The 26,051-nt window shown below is 37.4% G+C and overlaps 1 protein-coding gene and 2 long non-coding RNA genes across 3 annotated transcripts; all 3 read right to left on the bottom strand.

Annotated features, from left to right (window-relative positions):
- Nucleotides 1-2,200: 2,200 nt before the first annotated feature.
- Nucleotides 2,201-3,774, bottom strand: LOC126596146 (uncharacterized). The gene is made up of 2 exons (XR_007613860.1): nt 3,732-3,774; nt 2,201-2,405 (listed from the first exon to the last, which is right to left on the bottom strand). It is a non-coding gene; the product is annotated as an uncharacterized LOC126596146 (long non-coding RNA).
- Nucleotides 3,775-6,041: 2,267 nt separating this feature from the next.
- On the bottom strand, nt 6,042-10,278 carry LOC126596133 (TORTIFOLIA1-like protein 4). Its single transcript, XM_050262624.1, has 5 exons — nt 9,233-10,278; nt 8,955-9,063; nt 8,031-8,617; nt 7,223-7,677; nt 6,042-6,447 (listed from the first exon to the last, which is right to left on the bottom strand). The coding sequence occupies exons 1-5, from the start codon at nt 10,067-10,069 to the stop codon at nt 6,435-6,437; spliced, it is 2,001 nt and encodes a 666-aa protein (XP_050118581.1). The 5' UTR covers nt 10,070-10,278; the 3' UTR covers nt 6,042-6,434.
- A 3,233-nt stretch (nt 10,279-13,511) lies between these two features.
- On the bottom strand, nt 13,512-23,059 carry LOC126596145 (uncharacterized). Its single transcript, XR_007613859.1, has 4 exons — nt 22,818-23,059; nt 22,613-22,734; nt 21,621-22,074; nt 13,512-15,127 (listed from the first exon to the last, which is right to left on the bottom strand). It is a non-coding gene; the product is annotated as an uncharacterized LOC126596145 (long non-coding RNA).
- Nucleotides 23,060-26,051: the final 2,992 nt, after the last annotated feature.

Genomic DNA, 26,051 nt, shown 5'->3' on the forward strand with positions numbered 1-26,051 from the left:
CTCAATAAATTTCAATCACGTACTAGTTTTCCGCGCTCTTTTTTGTTCTGCCTCTGTGGGACATCCATACGAGTGTGTGACTAGTTTTTCTCTTCTCACCCGCCCTATCTATGATTCTATATATAGGACATACGTGTATAAGTGTAGGACAATTCTCTAACTCTGTCCAATTATTCTAATGAACTTTAACGAAAAACTCTCGGTATTATTCATTTTAACGAAAAAACATATTTTTATACTAAAAAGTCAATTCTGATACTATTTACTTTACCATTTATTTTGTTCTTATCGTTAAAACTCAAAACTTTTAAACATTTTTTTATTAGTTTTCCTATTATTTTAACACTTAGGTATGTGCATGTCAAGAGGCTAATATGGTATTTACCGGATTTGGATCCTCTCCTGAGCCCAAGGAGATGATCCTCCTGACCAATGAATGTGGACTGTTGGATGAAAATTCAACGACTATAAACAGGATGATTCCTTTAAAGTTATAATAATTATAACCGTTAGATGAAAATCTAACGACCCACACTTCTTGATCAGGAGGATCTTCTCCTTAGACGCGGGAGAGGATCCAAATCCGTATTTACCAACAATTGTAGCAGTTGATAACATTGACTTTAGAGGTGGTCCATGTGTTGTCTAATGAGCTGGTCGACATTCATTCAAAAAGAGCACGTATCCTTTTTTCTTTTTTCTTTTTTTCTCTTTTTTTTTTTTTTTTTTTTTTTTTTTTTGGTTGGGTTTGGTCAAGACTCAATACGCAGGGAGGATTAGCTGGCAAAAGGTTAGGTCTTGGGGTTTTCATAAAACCGTGTGAACCACGAATTAAGCAGCTGCATGCATAATTCCATGTGCTTCACACGATAATTCGAACGACCCTTCTCTCTACCATTTGATTCGTTTCTTGCACCCTTAGGAACACATATATTCTCTCTTCAAAGTAAAAGTTCGTTTATAAGTGTTTTTAAAATGTTTAGAAACGTTTTTTGTGAATATACTTTTTAAAACAATTCTTAGCAAAAATATAAATGAATCCTAAAAAAGTATGCACTAGTTATTTGTTTCGTGTTTTTAGTACTCAAAAATATTTCTCTAAAAGAATTTTCAATCATTTTAAAAGTAATTTCAAACGACTTTGATACTTAAAAAGAACTTGGTCTTGCGTGGTAGTTTGATTAATTCTTCTACATTGCGGTTAATTGCATGTTTAAAGTCAAATTTTTCCACGCACCTTTGTTAATTTATTTTTTTTTTTAAAGAAAAAAAAGATCAGCTAGTGTTTTCGACACGACAACGTACTCTTCTGGAGAACAGAAAGACTTGCATAGTCATTTCAAATCTCAAAACAATTATAATTAATTGTGTGAAGCACTCACTTTCACATTAGTTATCAACGCACCATAGAAGATTCGAATACAATGACTTTCATGCAACCAAACCCTAAAATCATCGAGTTAAAGTGTTGATTCTGATGGGTTTTGTGGTCTAATTCAACATAAGAATTACATAACCCAACGAATAAAACCATTTGTAAAAAGGACGGCTGAAAGAAACTAATGATAATTGAAGGGAAATTAATCCATGACGCAACTCCATTAGCAAACTTTTCCTAACAAATTATGAGCAGTGTTTAAAATATCCACAAAATGCAAACTTTATCCTATATCGGTGAGATATAGAAAAATTAATGAATATTAATGATATTTACCGATTCACTACAAAAAAAATTGCTAGAATCCATTACAGATTTTGCACTTTTGATTTTTTTTTTTTTTTTTTTTGAGAAATTTTTCTTTAATTTCAACTAAATCTGATTAAGTTGATATACACATTCCATTGCAAATTTTCATAATTTCCGTCGAAGAAAACTCGTATATCGATATATCCACTCTATGTTCCCATCAATTTACATATCGACATTTCTACTTATATCAATATTTTAAACACTCATTATGAGTAGCATTTAGGTACACTGAATACTGAATATAATTGCAAGAAATAATAATAATAATGCTTGAATATAATTGGGTCAAAAACACTTATTTTTACTTCTTAACTTTTACAAATTAAGAAAATACTTTTGGGTGCTTGACATGACACACCTCGACCGAGATCGAGGCATCCTGGCTGTCACGTGAGGGTGACGTAGCCATGTGCACAATGCAAAAGCAATAATGATAATAGAGAATACGAATAAATGAAAACCAACTCATAAGATTACTAGTTAAGACAAGTGCTAGAGTATGTGTGAATACACAATCAGAGCGTAAGTAGCCTAAGTTCAGTCCAGAAAACAAGTACTAGATAAACGACACCCGGAGATGTCCTACATTTGTGATAGTCTGTCAGAACCTCCAATCGATCATCGTGAGCCACCAACGAACAAACTTATCTAAAACCTAGAAGGGCGCAAAACAGAAAGTGTGAGTGGGCAAAAACAAAGTTTTTCAAGACCATTTCATTTTATCAAAAGCTCTAACTCCTCGCCGTAAAACATGTATAACCTTCCCAGAAATGGAATATAAATAAATAAATAAATATATTCAAATCATGCTTCACATATCCATATTCATAAGTATGTCATGCCAAAATATAAAACAGAATAAGTAACTCAGGTGAAAATAAATTCATGGAAAAATAACATATTAGTCGAAACCCCTGCAGAAGTCTGTACGGCTGAATTCATAGCTCATTAGTCAATCTAGACGGAGTCACTGCAAGTGACCTATACGGCACTACATTGCACACGAGTCAGAACCACTGTAAAGGTTTGTACGACAAGACTGGGTATAATATAGTTATGCTCAATGCTAAGCTCTCATGATAGCTGTGCGATAAATCACTAGTCACCTACAAGTCGAAACCACCTATGATGGTCTGTACGACAAGACTGGGTGTAATATAGTTATGCTCAATGCTACGCTCTCATGATAGCTGTGCGATAAATCACTAGTCACCTACGAGTCGGAACCACCTATAATGGTCTGTACGACAAAACTGTGCACCTAAATTGGATCCAATGTGAACATATGGTGCGGGAGGTGACATTATATACAGGCATGTGCCATATCTCTGGCTAAATCACTAACACCGAGGTGCAGGTTTATGAGCTCAATGTTTCTTAATTAATCACAACCGTTATTCACATTCACAATCATAAACTCACCTGAGGCTTACCTGAGCGTTCACAGCACCACAATAATATATATATATATATATATATATATATATATATATATATATATTATTGTATGCGCAAACATCATATGCATATTCTAAATGTAAAACATTTGGCATGGCAATTTAAATCATAACTCATTTAAATGCATTTTCTGGGAAAGATACCAAACATATACATATATACTTAAAACCAAAAGCCCAATCACTGGTATGTCGAAGGGTCGTAGCCCCTGAGCCGCCCTTGACTGCGCTCGTCCTCAGGATAGGTCTCACATATATGCGAAATAACTGAATAAATGTTATTTAAAGCACATAGACAAAACTAGTTAATAACTTTTCATACATTGATCAAATAAGATGTTGAATATACCAACGTGATCTACACAACCTCACGAACATCCCCATATTTTTAGAAAAATTTTCCGACCACCCATGCGTCGGCCAAGGCACGGCCAGACGCGTCGCCCACGGGTGGGCACGTACTAGGCACACTGACGGTAACCCTAATGGTGTTAGGGAATATTCCGTTAAATAATAGCATATACCGTTAAAACTAACATGACGCCGTTAGAATATTCCATCAAAATTCTTCCTTTGAACTCCGATGACCGTCGTCGTCGCCACAAAACTGGGAAATTTTCAAACCTTAATATCTCAGTCCATACACAACCAAAATCTATGAAATTTGTACCAAAATGAAGCTTAGGACTAGAAGAACACAATCTTACCAATTTCAAGCTCCAAAAATCACGGGATCTCGCCGGAAAAAGCACAATAATTCCGGTCAAATTTCAAACTCACCAAACTCGACTTCCCGACGTCCAAAACACCTCGTTTTTCTTCTCTGAGCTTCATGAAGACATTCTAAAGCTTCCTAGCAACGTTAAAACTTCTAAAAACCTCACATTCACGAGTGCATGAACAATGCTCAAATCGAAGATTATGGTTTCTCGAGTTTTTTCGAGGTTTCACGTCCAAATAATAGTATCACTGGGTTCCTGGGCTCGCAAGAAACTTGAAAATGGTCTCCATAACCTCGATCCGTGAAGAAATGGTTTGGTTGAGGTTCGTCCATACGTATGATATGAAAATGGAGAGAAACCGATAGGGAAGAGAGAGAAAGAGAGGGTGAACGGGAGAAAGAGGTAGAGTATGTGTGTGTGTGGTCCTAATCCTCTTACAACCAACCAAAACAATTAGAACCTTTATTTCTAATTGGGTCCAAAAGGTTAGGAAGAAAGTAATTGGTCTACAACACAACTTAAACCACACAACACCACAAATGTCTAAGGGTATTTTAGGCAATTCACACCATCGAAAATTATATTTCAGGACGGACTGTCACATGACAGGTTCAAACAATTTAGATACGAATAAAATTGGCATTTTGGGGTATATTATTAATTTTCTATTAGTTACACCAAGAACAAGTCTTGCTCAATTATTAATTAAAACAGAAGCAAAAGTTTATGAAATTAGGTATTGGTCCTCTAACAAAGATAAAAAATTCAGTTGAAGTGGAAATATATATATTTTTTAATCAGTGGAAGTATATATATATATATATATATATATATATTGAAATTTGGTCCTTTACTGTGAGCATGTTATGAAAATATTGTAATATTTGCAATTTTTTTTTATAAGTCGGACAAGTGAATGGTTTGTGAGTATGTGATAAGCCTGTCTGGCGTGGTCCAGCACCAAAAATGGTCGAAAAGAGCTAATTTGCAGATGACGCTTTATCGTAATGGTATAAAGTAATCATGTTCATGCACTTTGATATGAGTTCGATTTCTACCGATCTCTTTATCTCCTAACAACTAACAATTTAACCCATTAACGCTATCATTTAAAAAAAATGATTATGTCATTTTCTGACCGACCTAATCTCCAAGAGATAAAAGAGGTTTCCATATGCACTCAAACATTTGGTGACTGCAGCATATAAACAAAACTTCTAAATTTTTCGTCATACCCCTGGTTCAGGGGCAAAATTTTCGATAGGACTGTCTGATTAATGTAGATTTGATTCTAGCCTAGGGCACACTAATGAAAGCATTTAAAAACATGTTTACCACAACAACTCTACCGATCGGTTCGAAACACATAAATGGAGACTATGGAGTCCTAGTGGACATGACAAAAACAATTCGGAGCATCATAGGAATCCATAGATAGAAGTTGCTCTTACAGAGCACAAAAGAACCTTCCATATTATATAAGGAAAACTAATGAAAAGGGTTTGAAAACTTTAAGTTTTTACAATAATGACAAAATAAAAGGTAAGGTGAATAATACAATAATTAACTTTTTAATGTAAAAATATGATTTTTCGTTAAAGTAAATAATACCGGAAGTTTTTCGTTAAAATTCCCTATTATATAGTGTACCCAAATAATAACCACACATCCATTTTTCTCGTTTGATTTCGTCTGTTGCTTTTATTTGAAAAAAGAAGGTTGTAACCGGAAAATTAAAAGTCCATACAGCCCTACCCGTAGTGCTTGTTTGGGCCATTCCTAAACGCGAGAGGATTGTTTAATCTCTTATGGGCTTTATTTGTTTTAATCATGCATGGACTTTTTATAAAACAACGACAACAATCAAATCTTATCCTACAAAACGAAGTCAGCCATATGAATCGTAGACTGTCCACTACGCTCGGATTGCTTGAATCTAAAACCAGCTGGCCACCTTATTGTTTTATCTTTTGCTTTTGTGTGAGATGGCATGCTTCAATTTTGCAGCCCACGTTCTTTTGTTCTAAATAGGTTTCTGAACAATCTTTTACCAAGGCATTTGTAGCCGAAAATAATTAAGAGCGTTTATCCTGCATTCAAATTCCGTCGGAATTTCCTTTTCCAATACCACTTGTATATATTTATAGCGATAAAAAAACTTATTGATCATATACAGCAAGTACCAGCAATCCAAGAAAAGATGAGCAAACTTGGATCTGTACGGATTAACTTCCTTCCCTTCACCGGCAATGGTGCAGGTTAGTGATAAATAGAACACATGCTATAAAACACTACTCTGAGTAACATGTAGAAGCAGAGCCCTATGCTCCCGGTGCATCAAATGCTACATTGATTTAGAAATCTCATAAATTATGGGCACCTACATATCGACTTGATCGGCATCCGCGTTCAATTTAATGTGTTCGGGTCCTTCGATGACCCACAGTATGATGCTTGTATCCAGAGCGAAATTGACCCATCAAACAATTTCCACTTTCATTCTCTTTAAGCAGATGATCTGAGAAAGAAGACAGGTGAGTTAGAAATCATTTCTTTGAGGATAAAGTGTACATTACAAACTTTAAGCAATCATAACTTCCGACGTTTTGAAGAAAATTAAATAAAAAAAACTTCCAACGAGTTAAACTACTCAGGTAACGGGTGGGGAGGCACAAGATTGTTTAAGCACTTGTGCTAGACTGATTTCCTTCGATGTGGGAAGCTATGGAATTGAGAACCTATTTTCTTTTACAGATAAGCTGTATATGATGGCAGGACATGGAAAGGGTATAGGCTTTTTATCTGGCTCCCTTGCACTAAACAATGTGTGTGTAACGTAGCAACAGCTTAAAAAAATAGAACTATTGCAGTAAATAGTTGCGGGATTTAAATCCTAATAACTTTAGTAAAGTTTTGCAATGTCTTGGAAGAATTTTGTTCTAACTTTCAGAGGTAATCAGTCAAATATTACCAAAGCATTGAAATTGTGAAAGCTAAACAGATACTTAATATGCATCATAGATTGCCAGTGGCCCACTGGAGATGATGATTTTGGAACGCTTTCACGAAATTTGTGGGAAGTTGACATTTTCAGTAGAAAGATATACTCATGAGACATGAAAGTGTTGCAAAAGATCCCCTATGAGTTTCCGCATGGGAATTACTTTGAGCGAAACTCCAGCTAATTATGAATGACGAAAAAGTGAAACTACCAGTCTGTAAGTAGGCAGACAAGAAAATATAATGAAACAACTAGAAGTAAAAGATAAAGTGCTAAAATTAGTTATCCTTACCTTTTGTTGATGTTCCTTGATGGTGTACAAGTAGTTGGCGATACCCCATCATAACGACTAGCATTGGAAACTTGAACCCTCTCAGCATCTTGGATTTCTGCCACCGAGTAACCAGTAAATGCACCCCTACTTTGGTGCTGAAACCTTTCACGGTCAAAAGCACACGATTCAGTACTTGTATTTTTATTAGGTATGTTAGGCACAGCGTTGAGTGAGGGAATGGTTCCAGAAGTGAGCCTTGAAGTAGTACACCGCCCATCTGTTCTACGCCAGAACTTGGAACTCAAGAATTCTGCACCAGGCAGCTTGCAGCATGTATTTTCTGCAGATTCTGTGTTTGGGATCCTTCCACTTGATATTGCCAAATCATATGATATTTCATCAAGAGCCATCTCAAGGCCGTGTACACGTGACTCAAGAGCATTCAACCCACTCTGAGAGCTCCCAATAAATCTCTGTATACAAGTAGAAAAGGGGATTCAGTAGCAGACCTGAAGATTCTTTAACATTGTAGGACTAAACTTTGTCCAAAAAACTTAAGATGATTAGACTAACTAACAATGCCTGCACTATCCCATTCTCCATTATCAAATTTTAAGTTTGCCAAGACCAGGCAGCAATGGGGCGGTTGGAGCCTAATGAGTAATGAGAAGTAAGGCAGAGTAACTTTTGAGTCTTTGAATAACAATAACACCACCACCCTAAAGATTAAGTAAAAAAAAAAAGACAACAGGAAAGTAATGCCTCAGGTTGTGGTGCAATTTACATTTTTATTAAGAGAGAAGGTGAACAAGTATCAGGAACCTACCTGGAGTAGGTTTAATAAACTGGACTGCTGGTTTTCAATCTGAATAAGTTGTTCGCGGATCAAACTGAGATCCTCAGCATCCTTTTGGTTCTCATAAACTTCTTCTGCAGCATTTCCGACTACAATATCTGAGTCATAGTTCTCCTCATCATTAAATGGAACAACGCGTGACCCAGATTTTAAACCACCAAATCTGTGTACTTTTTCACCATGATTCTTACTAAAGAGCAAGTGCTTAGTTTCTGGCTTGCCATTTCCAAAGTGGTCATTCTTTCCTGAATCCGGATCTCTACAGTCGCTCCTAACAATATCATCCTTATGAGTCACCGTCAAAGAGAGGGAGTTTGGCGTAGCAATTTCAACTTTCCAATCAGAGGGTTTCTTGTGGTCCTGCTTAGCGAACACAGCTGCGTCTGGTTTTCTATCGCTTCCACTTGAAGGACTTCCCTTTTTAGGTGTGGTCACCAAAGAAGTATCCGATGGAGGGGACCTGTTTGTGGGGACTGCTTTCTTTGGTTGAGGAGTCCTAAAACCGGCATCATCGGAACTTTTCAATGAGGGAGGAGAGCATCGATCAATCCCATTATCTGGTCCCATAGGAAAAAAAAATCCATCAGAAAACAGAAGATTACATGAGATTAGACAGGTTCTAAAGTTGTTTAACTTTAAAGATTATACAGCAGGATGAAGACCACAACAGAGCTTACTAAAATTGGACAAACTAACACCATAGTAACAACAATTTCATACTTCAAAAATAGCTTTTGAATTCAGATTCATGGCGAAAAAATTCTATTTCGCTTTTCGTTTCCTTTCTCATGTCATAAATCTAAAACCGTTTGATCAAATTACTGAACAAGAAAAGAAGTTGCAGGCGTTTATTGCTACATTTTGGTGTTTCTGAAACAAAGAAAAAGCCTTTACCAGTTGACGATCTGGATTGAATTGGAGCAGGAATCTCTTCGGAATCGCCGGCAAGAAGAACCTTCCACAACTCCAATGTCTGGTTCATAGTCTCCCGGACTAGCTTCACCTGTTAAAAGAACGAATTACTAAAATCCCAACAAAAAAATTATTAAGAAAAAGAAAAGTAAATAGCTGATAGGATTGAAATCACAATATTTTTCCTCTTCTCCTACCCTTTCTCAGCAACCAAACAGAGCCTCAAACAACCGATTTGGGAGGTAGGGAAGGCAATATACCTTATCAAATCTCCGACTTTCCAAAGCATTCAAGCACAAAGCTTTATAAAGCGGCGCCAAATCTGTCTCCACGGTAGCCACCTTCCCAAGCGCCTCGGCCGCGGCCTTCCTCACTGTCCAGTCCTCGCTGCTCAAGAACTCAAGCCCGCACGGCACAAGCCAGTCCAACGCGCCTTGGCTCGACGCGCCACCGGCACCAACAATGCTCCCAACAAGCACCAGCAGTGCCGCCTTGGCCTTGAAACTCTCGCTCTTCGCCAGCTTCCCGAGCCGCTGCAAGCTCCGCTTCAGCTGAACTGGGTCCGGGTCAGGCGCCGAATCGATCGCGCCGGCCAGACACAGCGCCGAGCCGATCTGAGAGTTCAAGTCTTGCTCCGTCACCAGAGCGTCCATCAATGGCTTTAAGAACGACGACGAAAACGCCGGCGTCGTGATCTTGGACGACATGGCGGAAACTGCGTCCACGCAAGCGGATCGGACGACGGAGTCGGGGTCGCGGAGACGGCGGACGACGGTGGAGATCATCTTAGACAAAAAGGGAGCAAGGGCGTCGCCGTGGGAGTTCGACAGCAGGGTGAGGAGCGAAACGCATTGCTTGCGGACGGGTGGCTTGGTGGAAGAGTCGGTGTTGTGAATGCAAATGAGGAAGGTAGCGAAGGAGTCGGGGGCGAGGGTTCGGGCAATGGAGTCGAGCTCGGCGGAGGCCATGGCGAGAGTGTCGCGGTCGGCGAGCTTGTTGAGGCAGGTGATGACCCGGTGCTTCAGATCCGGAGTGGAAGATGCGGCGGTTGGCTGGGGCGAGCTGCCGCAGGAGGCTCGCCGGGAGAGAGACGCCATCGAAGATTGCTGGCGAGGTGTTTGATGTAATGCCGCAGTGAATTGGAAAACTGAGGGAGGAGGTTAGATTGTCGGCATTGGGAATGGGGGGAGATGAAGGGGGAGGCGGTTGACGCGGTGGTAGGTGTGGGTGGGAGAGTGATTTGGCGGCAGAGTTATGGGGGATGTGTCAGTTGGAGTGGTCTCTGGGGTTTTTAAATGTTTGAGAGGGAGGAGCGTCGACTGGACTAAGTACAGAGGCCGTGTACAGTTAACATCTCAGTAACTTCTTTCTTTTTTTCGCTTTTTTCGCGGGGAAAAGAAAAACTACCAAGTTTCTCGCACTGAATTTTTTCCGTACTAGTGTTTAAGCTTTCGATGTTTTAATCGTTAAATTTTTACTTTTATACTTTCTAATTAAAAATTTAACATTTTAAAACATCCGAAATATTTTATAACCGGAGCATGATAAAAAAATACATCTTAGAAAATCTATTGTTTGAATACAATTAATTTTATGATAAATATTTGTTTATTAAATATCCAATTGTTTTAGTGCTTGCTGATTATACTTTCTTAGAAAACGTTTTGATGATTTATGACAATTTGTAAACTTTTATTGTCAAACACTTTCGCAAACATTTTAGGGCTTATTTGGATGTCCTTTTGAAATTACTGAAGGTGTTTGTACAAAAAATGTTTTTGGGTTCCAAAAATACTTGAAGTGTTTTCTACAAGAAGCACTATTTATGTGCTTCTTGACACACCCCGTCCCGAAGGAGGGCATGCTGGCCGTCACGTGAGAGTGACGTAACCATTTGCACAGTACGGAAGCTTTAAGATACAATTTAAATTGATACACCCGAAGGTGAGTCCTAATTTTGTCCAATCTGTCAGAACACCGTCGAATTCCTCGTAGTCACCACACCTTTGTGATTCCTGAACCTGGAGGGGCGCAAAACCAAAATTGAGTGGGTCAGTAAAACAATTCTTTTCCAAATCCAAACATTTCTCAAAACGTTGTAACCCCTCTCCGTAAAACCTGTATACTTTCCCAGAAATGTAAAATATAAATATACATATATATTCTCAAAACTTCATTTTTTACTATCTCAACATTATCTCTTTATCAATCATGCCATGCCATATCATCTCAACATTTCTCATATTAATTATGCCATGCCACATCATCTCAACAGTAATAAGGTATGAATGCATCAACATAATCATATCAGGTGCAAGAAAGTAATCAACCGTAGGCTCTCTAATAGCCCTATACGGTTGAACCTAGAGCTCAAAATCTATCATTATCACTCTACCGGAGTCACCTCTGTGACCCGTCCGGCCTTCTGCACGCAAGTTACGCTCTAGTGCTTCTCATAAATCATCTGTGCACATAATCTAAGGTCACCCACCAGTCGGAATCTCACTAACACTCTCGCGACTGGTCTGTCGTACCCACTCCGCGTGGACTGTACGACTAGCATCTACTTGGATCCAAGGCGAGCGTGCGATGCGGTGAATACTATAAGCACTAAATCATGGTGCAGGATTTGAGCTCAATATATATCATTATCATCATAACAGTAATTAAATACTCATCTGTGCGTCCACCGCACCATTTCATACATATGCATCATAAATCAATTCTTACCTGTGCGTCCACCGCACCAATTCATACATATGCATCATAAATCAATTCTTACCTGTGCGTCCACCGCACCAATTCATACATATGCATCATAAATCAATTCTTACCTGTGCGTCCACCGCACCAATTCATACATATGCATCATAAAACAACATGATTATCCATATAGCATCACCAAACTTCATAAGGACCATAACAAGTCCAGAAAACCATCTTATGATCAACGTTACTCATAATCTTCAATTGATAATAAACAGACTTCAAGTCAATCTTTGAAAATATACAAGCACCTTTGAACTGATCAAATGAGCGTCAATACACCACAATGGATAACGGTTCTCATTCGTTACCCGATTCCATTATCTATAATCAATGCATAGCCTTAAAATCCATTTTCTTCCTCACCAACGAATTGGGGCTCCCCCAAAGCGTTGTACTAGGTTGAATAAAACTTTTATCAACCAACTCTTTCAACTGAATTTCCAATTTTCTTAACTCATCATGAACTGATCTCTATCATAAAATTTGTACCTGGCACCAATTCAATAATGAACCTTATATCTCTGCCAGAAGGCAATCCAGGTATACTTTCAAGGAAGACATCAAGAAATGTCTAACTCTTTCGACATTATTCACACTACTCCAAACAACATCATTTAGTACCACATGAGCTAAGTATTTTTGACAGCCTTTCAAAACAATCTCTTTGCTTTCACAGCATAAATAATGGCTGAACTCACTTCACTTTGCATACTTACAAAAGTAATCTCTGGTCATCCAGATCGATGGAAAGTACTGGTTTCCCATAACATTCCGTCTTGTCACAATTATAACCAACCAATCTAATGGAACAAAATTAACTGATACAATATATACTCTATTACTACTAAGCATTCTGAATAAGTACAATACTAACATAAAATAATCTACTGGGTTGTTTGCTTAACGAATCCACGAATGAGTTATTAATATTACGGTCTGCAGCCCGCAATACTGATAAATCATCGTTGTCTCGATAAGTAGGCAACCACTCTCAAAGATATAACAATACTATTTTGCCACTCAATGCAAAATACATACACTCGTCTCAACCGCATTTAATTACTACTTTCTAGGCAATATCAATCATAATAAAATATATATATATCAGCCGGAGTCAACTAGAATGACTTGTACGGCTGATTCAACAATTATCTCAATAATATGTCGGCCGGATCCACTCCGCGTGGTCGGTACGGCCGAGCCTATAACTCACCAATTTCTCATGTGTCAGTCAAATCCACCTCTCGTGGCCTGTACGGCTGAACATATAACTCATCAAATCTCTCTGTACCCACGGTCAATCCGACCAAACTACTAAGTTAATAAACTCTGCTGAATCGATACTACGATGTCATAGAAAACTGTTGGGTACAACTGATTCTAGGGACGATTCACAATTCTGTGTCCCCTCTGTTCACATAAACACATTCATTAATTTCACACTTCCCAAAGTGTTAATTTTGTACCTGCTGCACAAAGTACATTTCCTTTACTCGAGACACCTTGTCTCAAATATCTGGGATTACCAGTATATCCATCACTTTTATTCTGACCAGCGACATTAAAACCTCAGCTGGAAGAATTAACTCTAGCTTCACTTCTTTCGAAGCTCTGAATCTTTCTATATCCTTGATATGACGAATCATTAACTTTATCGTCTTCTTTTAATTCTCATTCATTTCTTATTCTTCTTTATTCTCGTTGCTCATGTTCTCAGAGTCCTCAAGACTCAACAGCATCTCGTATATTCCTGGTAAGAAGTACAATAGATAGTGGTCACCCAAATTACCACTTCCCTTTTTGTCACCCAGCTTAAAACAACATAACACCTCCACCAAATTAACAACAATATCTGGATGGAACGAGGCAAGTCTGAAAACTTTCTATAATATCCCTCGATCATCACCTTCCTTGTCTCATATTTGTAAACTCTTGTTTACTACCATCAATAAATGCCGGAGGGATAAACTTTTCCTTAAAAAATTTTAAATCTGCTGATTCCTCTGGTGACAACAATTAACATTCCTGTTTCCACCAGGATGCAAATTCATACCCAAAACCAGGTAGTCGTCTCGACCCACCTGTCAGAAGGAAATTTCCTTTGACTTGCATAATCTGAAACATCTTTTCCAATTGGTTAAACCGTCACTCCGCTCCCTCAGGTTCATCATTTCATAAGGTGATTCAAATTCAACTCATAACCCGTCTTAAAATGTCCATTTTGATAATATACTGAATCACCATAATAATAGTTTCCCCCTAAACCGCTATATTAGGGAGACTAAATTCCTCTAACTAAGTGGCTTGCTACGAGGCGGTGTAGTTCTGACAGAATTCACTAGAACTTCTCAAGATGTCCAAGATTGCAACCATGCTCTGATACCAACTGACACACCCCGTCCCGAAGGAGGGCATGCTGGCCGTCACGTGAGAGTGACGTAACCATTTGCACAGTACGGAAGCTTTAAGATACAATTTAAATTGATACACCCGAAGGTGAGTCCTAATTTTGTCCAATCTGTCAGAACACCGTCGAATTCCTCGTAGTCACCACACCTTTGTGATTCCTGAACCTGGAGGGGCGCAAAACCAAAATTGAGTGGGTCAGTAAAACAATTCTTTTCCAAATCCAAACATTTCTCAAAACGTTGTAACCCCTCTCCGTAAAACCTGTATACTTTCCCAGAAATGTAAAATATAAATATACATATATATTCTCAAAACTTCATTTTTTACTATCTCAACATTATCTCTTTATCAATCATGCCATGCCATATCATCTCAACATTTCTCATATTAATTATGCCATGCCACATCATCTCAACAGTAATAAGGTATGAATGCATCAACATAATCATATCAGGTGCAAGAAAGTAATCAACCGTAGGCTCTCTAATAGCCCTATACGGTTGAACCTAGAGCTCAAAATCTATCATTATCACTCTACCGGAGTCACCTCTGTGACCCGTCCGGCCTTCTGCACGCAAGTTACGCTCTAGTGCTTCTCATAAATCATCTGTGCACATAATCTAAGGTCACCCACCAGTCGGAATCTCACTAACACTCTCGCGACTGGTCTGTCGTACCCACTCCGCGTGGACTGTACGACTAGCATCTACTTGGATCCAAGGCGAGCGTGCGATGCGGTGAATACTATAAGCACTAAATCATGGTGCAGGATTTGAGCTCAATATATATCATCATCATCATAACAGTAATTAAATACTCATCTGTGCGTCCACCGCACCATTTCATACATATGCATCATAAATCAATTCTTACCTGTGCGTCCACCGCACCAATTCATACATATGCATCATAAATCAATTCTTACCTGTGCGTCCACCGCACCAATTCATACATATGCATCATAAATCAATTCTTACCTGTGCGTCCACCGCACCAATTCATACATATGCATCATAAATCAATTCTTACATGTGCGTCCACCGCACCAATTCATACATATGCATCATATATTAATTCATGCATGGCATTTCAACTCACATTTCTATATACTTTTCATATCAATTCTATGCATGGTATTTCACTTCCCGTTTTTCCACATAACTCATATGCATTTCATTTTAAACATATTTTCATTTCAATTCAATTTCTGGGAAACGTCAAGTATATATATATACGGAAAACAAAACTGCCCACTCACAGAATACATCGACGTGTCGAAGGTCCCTGAGCCTCCCTTAGTCATGCCCAACGTTCGTACAAGCCTCGCCTATACGAGAAATAACCGAAATAATGTTATTTAACGCATAACCTAATTCTTAGCTAATAACTCCTCAAATATTGCTCAAATTGGGTATATGAATATACCACCGTGACCTACATAACCTCAGGAACATCCCCATATTTTTAAAATAATTTTTGGAGTCCTCACGCGCCCCCACGCGCCTGACGTGGCACGGACCTACGCGCCCCCACGCGCGGCCACGTGTCATGCACACTGACGGCACAGTAAACGGCAGTTAGGGAATATTCCGTCAAATCCTAGTATATTCCGTTAAAAACTAACGGTTTCCGTTAAAACTGACTAACGACGTCAGAATATTCCGTCAAACTTGACGGAATATTCCGTCACCTTCAACCTTCAGCTCCGGCGACCGTCGCCGGCGCCGGAAACTGGGTAATTTTTCAAAACCACTATTCTCCTTCGTTTTTCGTCCAATTTCTTCGCAATTTATACCAAAATGAAGCATTTAACACCTACTATCACGTTGGAAGGTTTTTAAGGTCTAAAAACAACTAGATCATACCTTCCAAAATTCCTCAAATTCGGCCAAACTCGAACCCAACGATCCCGACGTCCATTTTGTTCAAACGAGGCACTCCGAGCCTCCTTAGGACTTCCTAAGACTCGTGGTGATCTTGCTTTAGCCTAAAACACAACCAAAATTAAGTTCGTGAACAGTGTCAATTCACGGGGTGTTTTGAAACTAGGATTTCAGAAATGAAACTTACCTGAAACTTATACCCCCGTGCTCGTGAAGTTCCCAAGATCACAATGGTGATCTTAGATTGGACGTTGGTGTAGGATTATGGTTGTTCTTGGTGTTTGCCGTGTATACGAGAGTAAGAGAGAGGGTGAGAGAGTGTTTCTGAATTGAAGAAAGAGAGAGAGAGAGTGACTAGGGAGAGCTGAGGAAGAGAGAGACAACCTACGGGTTTTGGGGAAGGAATTCAGGAGGTGGGGATCCCACGTGATAATTTCCAAAACCAACATTAAAACTTTAGTATGTAATTGTAACCCTAAGTCTAAGTTTATGTTTCTGACACTAAATAATATTCCAATTAACATAGATTAGGGGATTTAGGTAAAAACCAATAGATAAGTGACGCACCTTAATCCCGTTTAAGGGCGTTTCTGTAATTTCACGTCATCGGAATTAAAATTCCGGGACGGGCTGTGACAATCTCCCCTCCTTATAGAATTTCGTCCCCGAAATTCCAGTCACCAACCATAACATCAAAACTCATAGACTAGTCTCGGATACATATCTCTCCTCCTTTCTTCCGTCTCCCAAGTAGCTTCTTCAGCTGAATGATTTCTCCACAATACTTTTACCAAGCTCACGGTCTTATTCCTCAAAGTCTTATCTTTCCAATCCAGTATAGTCACTGGTTCCTCATCATACGTCAAATCCGGATTAATTTCCAATGGTTGAGGAGGAATCACATGTGAAGGATCTGACACATAATGCCGAAGCATCGGGACATGGAACACATTATGTACCTTAGACAACTCTGGAGGCCATTCAATTCTATAATCAACTTCACCAACCTTTCGATGATCACGCTAAGTCCGATTCATTTAGGATTTAACTTGCCTTCCTTTCCAACCCGAATTATACTTTTCTATGGTGAACACTTCGAAAATAATAAACCATTTACCTTATATACTCGATTAGTGGCATATCTATCTGTTGATCTCTTTTGCCATTCCTGGTTACTTTCAGGTTAACTTACTCACCTGAATATTTTGAGGAGACTCATCCATAGTCTCAAGGTCTACTAAAACTCTTTCTTGATCGAGTATTTCTCTACCCAGAAACATTCCATTCACAAGTCATCAAAAACCGACTCACATGACACATTTCATGATCCTTATGGCGTTACTTCGGAAACTGCACAACCAACATACTTAAGAAACTCAGCAGTTCCGTAAACCAATTCTCTTTTCCATAAAACAAATAAGTAATGTTGCACTGTCTGGGAAAGGTTGTTACTCAACACTGGAGTAAATGTACTAATTTGTTACTTAACAAGTATAACTTCTTCTCGATCTTCCATTCTTAATTTTTCTTCCGTTGGTTTTCAATCCACAAGATGATACTCTTGGCAAACGTGCCAGATATTAATCTTACTGTAGTCTTCTCACCAAGTGCTTCAGCTAGAACAATTCACGATTACCCTGATCGTACAATCATAATCACTAAGTAATTCAATCCACCTTTGTTGCCTCATATCAAAACCCTTCCGAGTAAACAAATATTGGAGACTCTTTTGATTTGTAAAATCTTGCATTCTCACTAAAATATAATGTCTCCATAACTTCACAGCAAGGATGGTAATCGTGACTTCCAAATCACCAGTAGGGTAATTCATCTCATGAGATTCCATTTGTCGTGAAACGTATGCAATCACCCTAACATTTGCATCAACATGCATCCAATACCATTCAAGAAACATCACTAAAAATTTATGATTACCATTATTCTCTGGGAATACCAAAATACGTGCATGAGTGAGGAAATACTTCAGTTGTTGAATCCTTTGCTCACAATTTCCTTCCCACTCATACATAACCTCTTTTCTCAACAGTCTCGTCAATGACAAAGCAATGACTAAAAACTCTTTCACAACCATCCAAAATAGCCTGGTAAGCTAAGAAATTTCGAATCTCAATTACAGCTCGTGGTTGTTCCAATTCCTCAATTTCTGCTATCTTTTAAGGATTCACTTGAATACCTTAAGAATATATAACAAATCTCATAATGCCACCTGATTCATCTAACTTTAGCATTTGCTATTTAGCATACAACCAACGTTCTCTCAATCTTTGCTTCACCGACTTAATACGTTTACATGCTCTGCTCTGGCTCAGAATATGCCAGAATATCTTCAATGACAAATGATAACAATTTATCACGACATTCGTGGAATACTTCATCCAATAACTCATAAAACAACATGATTATCCATATAGCATCACCAAACTTCATAAGGACCATAACAAGTCCAGAAAACCATCTTATGATCAACGTTACTCATAATCTTCAATTGATAATAAACAGACTTCAAGTCAATCTTTGAAAATATACAAGCACCTTTGAACTGATCAAATGAGCGTCAATACACCACAATGGATAACGGTTCTCATTCGTTACCCGATTCCATTATCTATAATCAATGCATAGCCTTAAAATCCATTTTCTTCCTCACCAACGAATTGGGGCTCCCCCAAAGCGTTGTACTAGGTTGAATAAAACTTTTATCAACCAACTCTTTCAACTGAATTTCCAATTTTCTTAACTCATCATGAACTGATCTCTATCATAAAATTTGTACCTGGCACCAATTCAATAATGAACCTTATATCTCTGCCAGAAGGCAATCCAGGTATACTTTCAAGGAAGACATCAAGAAATGTCTAACTCTTTCGACATTATTCACACTACTCCAAACAACATCATTTAGTACCACATGAGCTAAGTATTTTTGACAGCCTTTCAAAACAATCTCTTTGCTTTCACAGCATAAATAATGGCTGAACTCACTTCACTTTGCATACTTACAAAAGTAATCTCTGGTCATCCAGATCGATGGAAAGTACTGGTTTCCCATAACATTCCGTCTTGTCACAATTATAACCAACCAATCTAATGGAACAAAATTAACTGATACAATATATACTCTATTACTACTAAGCATTCTGAATAAGTACAATACTAACATAAAATAATCTACTGGGTTGTTTGCTTAACGAATCCACGAATGAGTTATTAATATTACGGTCTGCAGCCCGCAATACTGATAAATCATCGTTGTCTCGATAAGTAGGCAACCACTCTCAAAGATATAACAATACTATTTTGCCACTCAATGCAAAATACATACACTCGTCTCAACCGCATTTAATTACTACTTTCTAGGCAATATCAATCATAATAAAATATATATATATCAGCCGGAGTCAACTAGAATGACTTGTACGGCTGATTCAACAATTATCTCAATAATATGTCGGCCGGATCCACTCCGCGTGGTCGGTACGGCCGAGCCTATAACTCACCAATTTCTCATGTGTCAGTCAAATCCACCTCTCGTGGCCTGTACGGCTGAACATATAACTCATCAAATCTCTCTGTACCCACGGTCAATCCGACCAAACTACTAAGTTAATAAACTCTGCTGAATCGATACTACGATGTCATAGAAAACTGTTGGGTACAACTGATTCTAGGGACGATTCACAATTCTGTGTCCCCTCTGTTCACATAAACACATTCATTAATTTCACACTTCCCAAAGTGTTAATTTTGTACCTGCTGCACAAAGTACATTTCCTTTACTCGAGACACCTTGTCTCAAATATCTGGGATTACCAGTATATCCATCACTTTTATTCTGACCAGCGACATTAAAACCTCAGCTGGAAGAATTAACTCTAGCTTCACTTCTTTCGAAGCTCTGAATCTTTCTATATCCTTGATATGACGAATCATTAACTTTATCGTCTTCTTTTAATTCTCATTCATTTCTTATTCTTCTTTATTCTCGTTGCTCATGTTCTCAGAGTCCTCAAGACTCAACAGCATCTCGTATATTCCTGGTAAGAAGTACAATGGATAGTGGTCACCCAAATTACCACTTCCCTTTTTGTCACCCAGCTTAAAACAACATAACACCTCCACCAAATTAACAACAATATCTGGATGGAACGAGGCAAGTCTGAAAACTTTCTATAATATCCCTCGATCATCACCTTCCTTGTCTCATATTTGTAAACTCTTGTTTACTACCATCAATAAATGCCGGAGGGATAAACTTTTCCTTAAAAAATTTTAAATCTGCTGATTCCTCTGGTGACAACAATTAACATTCCTGTTTCCACCAGGATGCAAATTCATACCCAAAACCAGGTAGTCGTCTCGACCCACCTGTCAGAAGGAAATTTCCTTTGACTTGCATAATCTGAAACATCTTTTCCAATTGGTTAAACCGTCACTCCGCTCCCTCAGGTTCATCATTTCATAAGGTGATTCAAATTCAACTCATAACCCGTCTTAAAATGTCCATTTTGATAATATACTGAATCACCATAATAATAGTTTCCCCCTAAACCGCTATATTAGGGAGACTAAATTCCTCTAACTAAGTGGCTTGCTACGAGGCGGTGTAGTTCTGACAGAATTCACTAGAACTTCTCAAGATGTCCAAGATTGCAACCATGCTCTGATACCAACTGACACACCCCGTCCCGAAGGAGGGCATGCTGGCCGTCACGTGAGAGTGACGTAACCATTTGCACAGTACGGAAGCTTTAAGATACAATTTAAATTGATACACCCGAAGGTGAGTCCTAATTTTGTCCAATCTGTCAGAACACCGTCGAATTCCTCGTAGTCACCACACCTTTGTGATTCCTGAACCTGGAGGGGCGCAAAACCAAAATTGAGTGGGTCAGTAAAACAATTCTTTTCCAAATCCAAACATTTCTCAAAACGTTGTAACCCCTCTCCGTAAAACCTGTATACTTTCCCAGAAATGTAAAATATAAATATACATATATATTCTCAAAACTTCATTTTTTACTATCTCAACATTATCTCTTTATCAATCATGCCATGCCATATCATCTCAACATTTCTCATATTAATTATGCCATGCCACATCATCTCAACAGTAATAAGGTATGAATGCATCAACATAATCATATCAGGTGCAAGAAAGTAATCAACCGTAGGCTCTCTAATAGCCCTATACGGTTGAACCTAGAGCTCAAAATCTATCATTATCACTCTACCGGAGTCACCTCTGTGACCCGTCCGGCCTTCTGCACGCAAGTTACGCTCTAGTGCTTCTCATAAATCATCTGTGCACATAATCTAAGGTCACCCACCAGTCGGAATCTCACTAACACTCTCGCGACTGGTCTGTCGTACCCACTCCGCGTGGACTGTACGACTAGCATCTACTTGGATCCAAGGCGAGCGTGCGATGCGGTGAATACTATAAGCACTAAATCATGGTGCAGGATTTGAGCTCAATATATATCATCATCATCATAACAGTAATTAAATACTCATCTGTGCGTCCACCGCACCATTTCATACATATGCATCATAAATCAATTCTTACCTGTGCGTCCACCGCACCAATTCATACATATGCATCATAAATCAATTCTTACCTGTGCGTCCACCGCACCAATTCATACATATGCATCATAAATCAATTCTTACCTGTGCGTCCACCGCACCAATTCATACATATGCATCATAAATCAATTCTTACATGTGCGTCCACCGCACCAATTCATACATATGCATCATATATTAATTCATGCATGGCATTTCAACTCACATTTCTATATACTTTTCATATCAATTCTATGCATGGTATTTCACTTCCCGTTTTTCCACATAACTCATATGCATTTCATTTTAAACATATTTTCATTTCAATTCAATTTCTGGGAAACGTCAAGTATATATATATACGGAAAACAAAACTGCCCACTCACAGAATACATCGACGTGTCGAAGGTCCCTGAGCCTCCCTTAGTCATGCCCAACGTTCGTACAAGCCTCGCCTATACGAGAAATAACCGAAATAATGTTATTTAACGCATAACCTAATTCTTAGCTAATAACTCCTCAAATATTGCTCAAATTGGGTATATGAATATACCACCGTGACCTACATAACCTCAGGAACATCCCCATATTTTTAAAATAATTTTTGGAGTCCTCACGCGCCCCCACGCGCCTGACGTGGCACGGACCTACGCGCCCCCACGCGCGGCCACGTGTCATGCACACTGACGGCACAGTAAACGGCAGTTAGGGAATATTCCGTCAAATCCTAGTATATTCCGTTAAAAACTAACGGTTTCCGTTAAAACTGACTAACGACGTCAGAATATTCCGTCAAACTTGACGGAATATTCCGTCACCTTCAACCTTCAGCTCCGGCGACCGTCGCCGGCGCCGGAAACTGGGTAATTTTTCAAAACCACTATTCTCCTTCGTTTTTCGTCCAATTTCTTCGCAATTTATACCAAAATGAAGCATTTAACACCTACTATCACGTTGGAAGGTTTTTAAGGTCTAAAAACAACTAGATCATACCTTCCAAAATTCCTCAAATTCGGCCAAACTCGAACCCAACGATCCCGACGTCCATTTTGTTCAAACGAGGCACTCCGAGCCTCCTTAGGACTTCCTAAGACTCGTGGTGATCTTGCTTTAGCCTAAAACACAACCAAAATTAAGTTCGTGAACAGTGTCAATTCACGGGGTGTTTTGAAACTAGGATTTCAGAAATGAAACTTACCTGAAACTTATACCCCCGTGCTCGTGAAGTTCCCAAGATCACAATGGTGATCTTAGATTGGACGTTGGTGTAGGATTATGGTTGTTCTTGGTGTTTGCCGTGTATACGAGAGTAAGAGAGAGGGTGAGAGAGTGTTTCTGAATTGAAGAAAGAGAGAGAGAGAGTGACTAGGGAGAGCTGAGGAAGAGAGAGACAACCTACGGGTTTTGGGGAAGGAATTCAGGAGGTGGGGATCCCACGTGATAATTTCCAAAACCAACATTAAAACTTTAGTATGTAATTGTAACCCTAAGTCTAAGTTTATGTTTCTGACACTAAATAATATTCCAATTAACATAGATTAGGGGATTTAGGTAAAAACCAATAGATAAGTGACGCACCTTAATCCCGTTTAAGGGCGTTTCTGTAATTTCACGTCATCGGAATTAAAATTCCGGGACGGGCTGTGACACTTCTTCTATGAAGCACTTTAAGTGTTTTTTTTCCAGGATTTACTTACATTTTCACTAAAGATAGGTTCTAGAAACATTTTTACCAAAAGCAATTTCAGTAATTTTAAAAGCACATTCAAAAGAGCTCTTAATTGTCATAAAACGTTTTTAATCCTCATAAAAGTAAGTCTCAAACATGCCTAGCGTATTAAGTCTCAAACATGCCTAGCGTATTTAACGTTTACAAAAATAAGTCTCAAACATATTTAAATAATAAACGGTCAATACGTCATTGTTAAAATTTGAAATTTTCTTTGAGGGTGCCTTTAGATGCGGTTCCTACTTATCAACGTTTTTTTTACTGAAACCTTGTTGGTTTTCAGTTTTTGAATGAAATCCCTGAAATTAATGCAATAATACATTTCTACGTAGGTTATTATAATTTTAAATAAAAATTTGATATTTGTAGTTACTTATATTAATGAGATTTTGAATAAAAATCAAGATTTGTGGAATTAAAAATACTAAAAAATAAATTATACTTATATAAAAAAGTATAATTTATCTTAATGACATGATTTGTCATTAAGATAAATTGTATTTAAATAAAACTCATGATTTGTCATTACTTATACTAATGACATTTTACATAAAAAATTAGAAATTTTATACGGTACATTTTACATACAAAGAGGTGGTACATTTTTTACAAAAAAGGTGGTAAGTTTTATATTAAAAAAATGGGTACATTTTATATTAAAAAAAAAACAATGGGTACATTTCAGATTAAAAAAATTTAACAGGTCTTACATTAGAAAACAGGTAAATTTTACATAAAAAAAAGGGTACTTACAAAAAAAAAGGGGTATATTTTACATATAACAAAGTGGTACATTTTAAAGACAAATGAGTACATTATTAGTAAACTATTGGTGCAAATAAAAGGTTAAAAAAATTAGTACAAATAAAAGTTTAAAAAATATGGACCCAAAAATAAATTAATATACGGGTACAAACTAAAACAAAAAAGAAAATTGGTACAATTTAAAAAAAGGGTAGCAAATTAAAAATAAAAATATAAGATGCAAAATTTAGCCATAAATATATATTATATCAAATGTAACTTTTCTAACCCTAAATGAATATATTTAGAAATAAAATTTAATTATCTTGACATGTAAAATATTTTATTATTGAAATCATTAATAACGTTTATTAAAACCGAGGGACCTTGATGAAAAATTGAGGCTTAAATGTTAAAATGGTCTCTGTGGTTTTAGTAATTGGGTCAATTTAGTCCCTGTGTTTTCAATTGGGCCAATCTGGTCCTTGTGTTTATCTTCGTTAGCCAATTAATGACATTTCCATCTAATTTTTGTAAAAAAAAAATTAATAATATTATTATTATTATAAACTTATTTATAAAATTATAATTTATTTGATTTAAAATATTTAAAATGAAATAAAATTAAAAATTAAAAGAAAAATTATTCTCCTCCCAACTCTCCGACCTCCTCCCTAACATTATCCCCTATTTTCTATGTCACAACCTTAATCATTTTTCAGATTGGAAGTTTTATTTCTTATATGTGTTATTTCTCATCAATTTGCATTTTTCTGTAAAGAGATAGGGTAATTATTTGTCATATGGTTTTTCTTATGAATTTTTTAAAAGATATTAAATGAAATCTCCTTAATTGGCTAATAGAGATAAACACAATGACTAAATTAGTCAAATCGAAAACACAGAGACTAAATTGGCCATATGGCTATAACACATGGACCATTTTGACATTTAAGACAAAAATTGAAAAGGAATAAGGTTTCAATCAATGGAGTTGAAAAAAGTTCTTTTATAAAGAACTATGTTATCGATTTAGTTTCGAAGTATAAATACAATGTCGATGCATTGTTCACTTAATTGGTTTATGACTTCTGTTATACATTGATAAATCCTCTCCTCATTTGTCACGTACTCTCAGCAATCTCAAAGTGAATGTTATTCTGGATGAAAAGAAAACAAAATGCTACTAGAATTCGCTTTCTAGCTCGTGCTACAGTTAAATAAAGGCAAAAGTCTTGAGATTTAAGCCCTTTTGAGTGCCGCTGCGATTGCAACACTTCCAAGTTACCAAACCAACTATCCCCTTGGGCTAATTATAAAATATAATCATAATTTTATTGTTAGTGAGAATGAATTAAAGTATTTTTGTAGTTAATTAAAATACAATTTAAACAATATAAAATTCTTCTGTTGTCTGTTGAGGCTTTTCTTGAATAATAATTGAACCCTTGTAAAATTTATATTTCTCAGTTTTTATTGTAATTAATTTGTAATTTTGGCCAATGCACATGCATAGAAGCATAGAAATTCAGATGGCACATAAGAAGCCATACACAAAACAAATTAGGTTACTTAATAGCAGGCCACGTTGCCAAGAGCCAATCAGCTCCTAATGATGGGAAGGTTTACAACTTAATTAAGGGTTGAGCAGTCCAATTATTGTTTAATATCCAAAACATGTATAATTAATAGGACACTTTGGATGCGGTCCCTAGCTATCAATATTCTTTGATTGAAACCTTGTTAGTCTTAGTTTTTAGTTTTTGATTGAGGTCCTTGACATTAATGTAATAATGTAAGTTACTATATTTTTTAAATTAAAAATTAAAAATTGAAATTTGTAATTGTTTATATTAATGAGATTTTGAATAAAACCCATAATTTATGGGATTAAAAATAATAAAATATAAATTATACTCTCTATTATATTGTGTGTGTATATACATATATGTATGGGTA

The sequence above is a fragment of the Malus sylvestris genome, chromosome 13 (genome assembly GCF_916048215.2).
Source record: "Malus sylvestris chromosome 13, drMalSylv7.2, whole genome shotgun sequence".
Taxonomy (NCBI): Eukaryota; Viridiplantae; Streptophyta; class Magnoliopsida; order Rosales; family Rosaceae; genus Malus; species Malus sylvestris.

Excerpts from the sequence above, each read along its gene's own strand:
- LOC126596133 (XM_050262624.1), bottom strand. The coding sequence starts at position 10,069 with ATGGCGTCTCTCTCCCGGCGAGCCTCCTGCGGCAGCTCGCCCCAGCCA. Across the intron at positions 9,064-9,232 it reads AAAGTCGGAGATTTGATAAG|GTGAAGCTAGTCCGGGAGAC; the intron begins GTATATTGCCTT and ends TTCTTTTAACAG. Across the intron at positions 8,618-8,954 it reads TCAATCCAGATCGTCAACTG|ATAATGGGATTGATCGATGC; the intron begins GTAAAGGCTTTT and ends CTATGGGACCAG.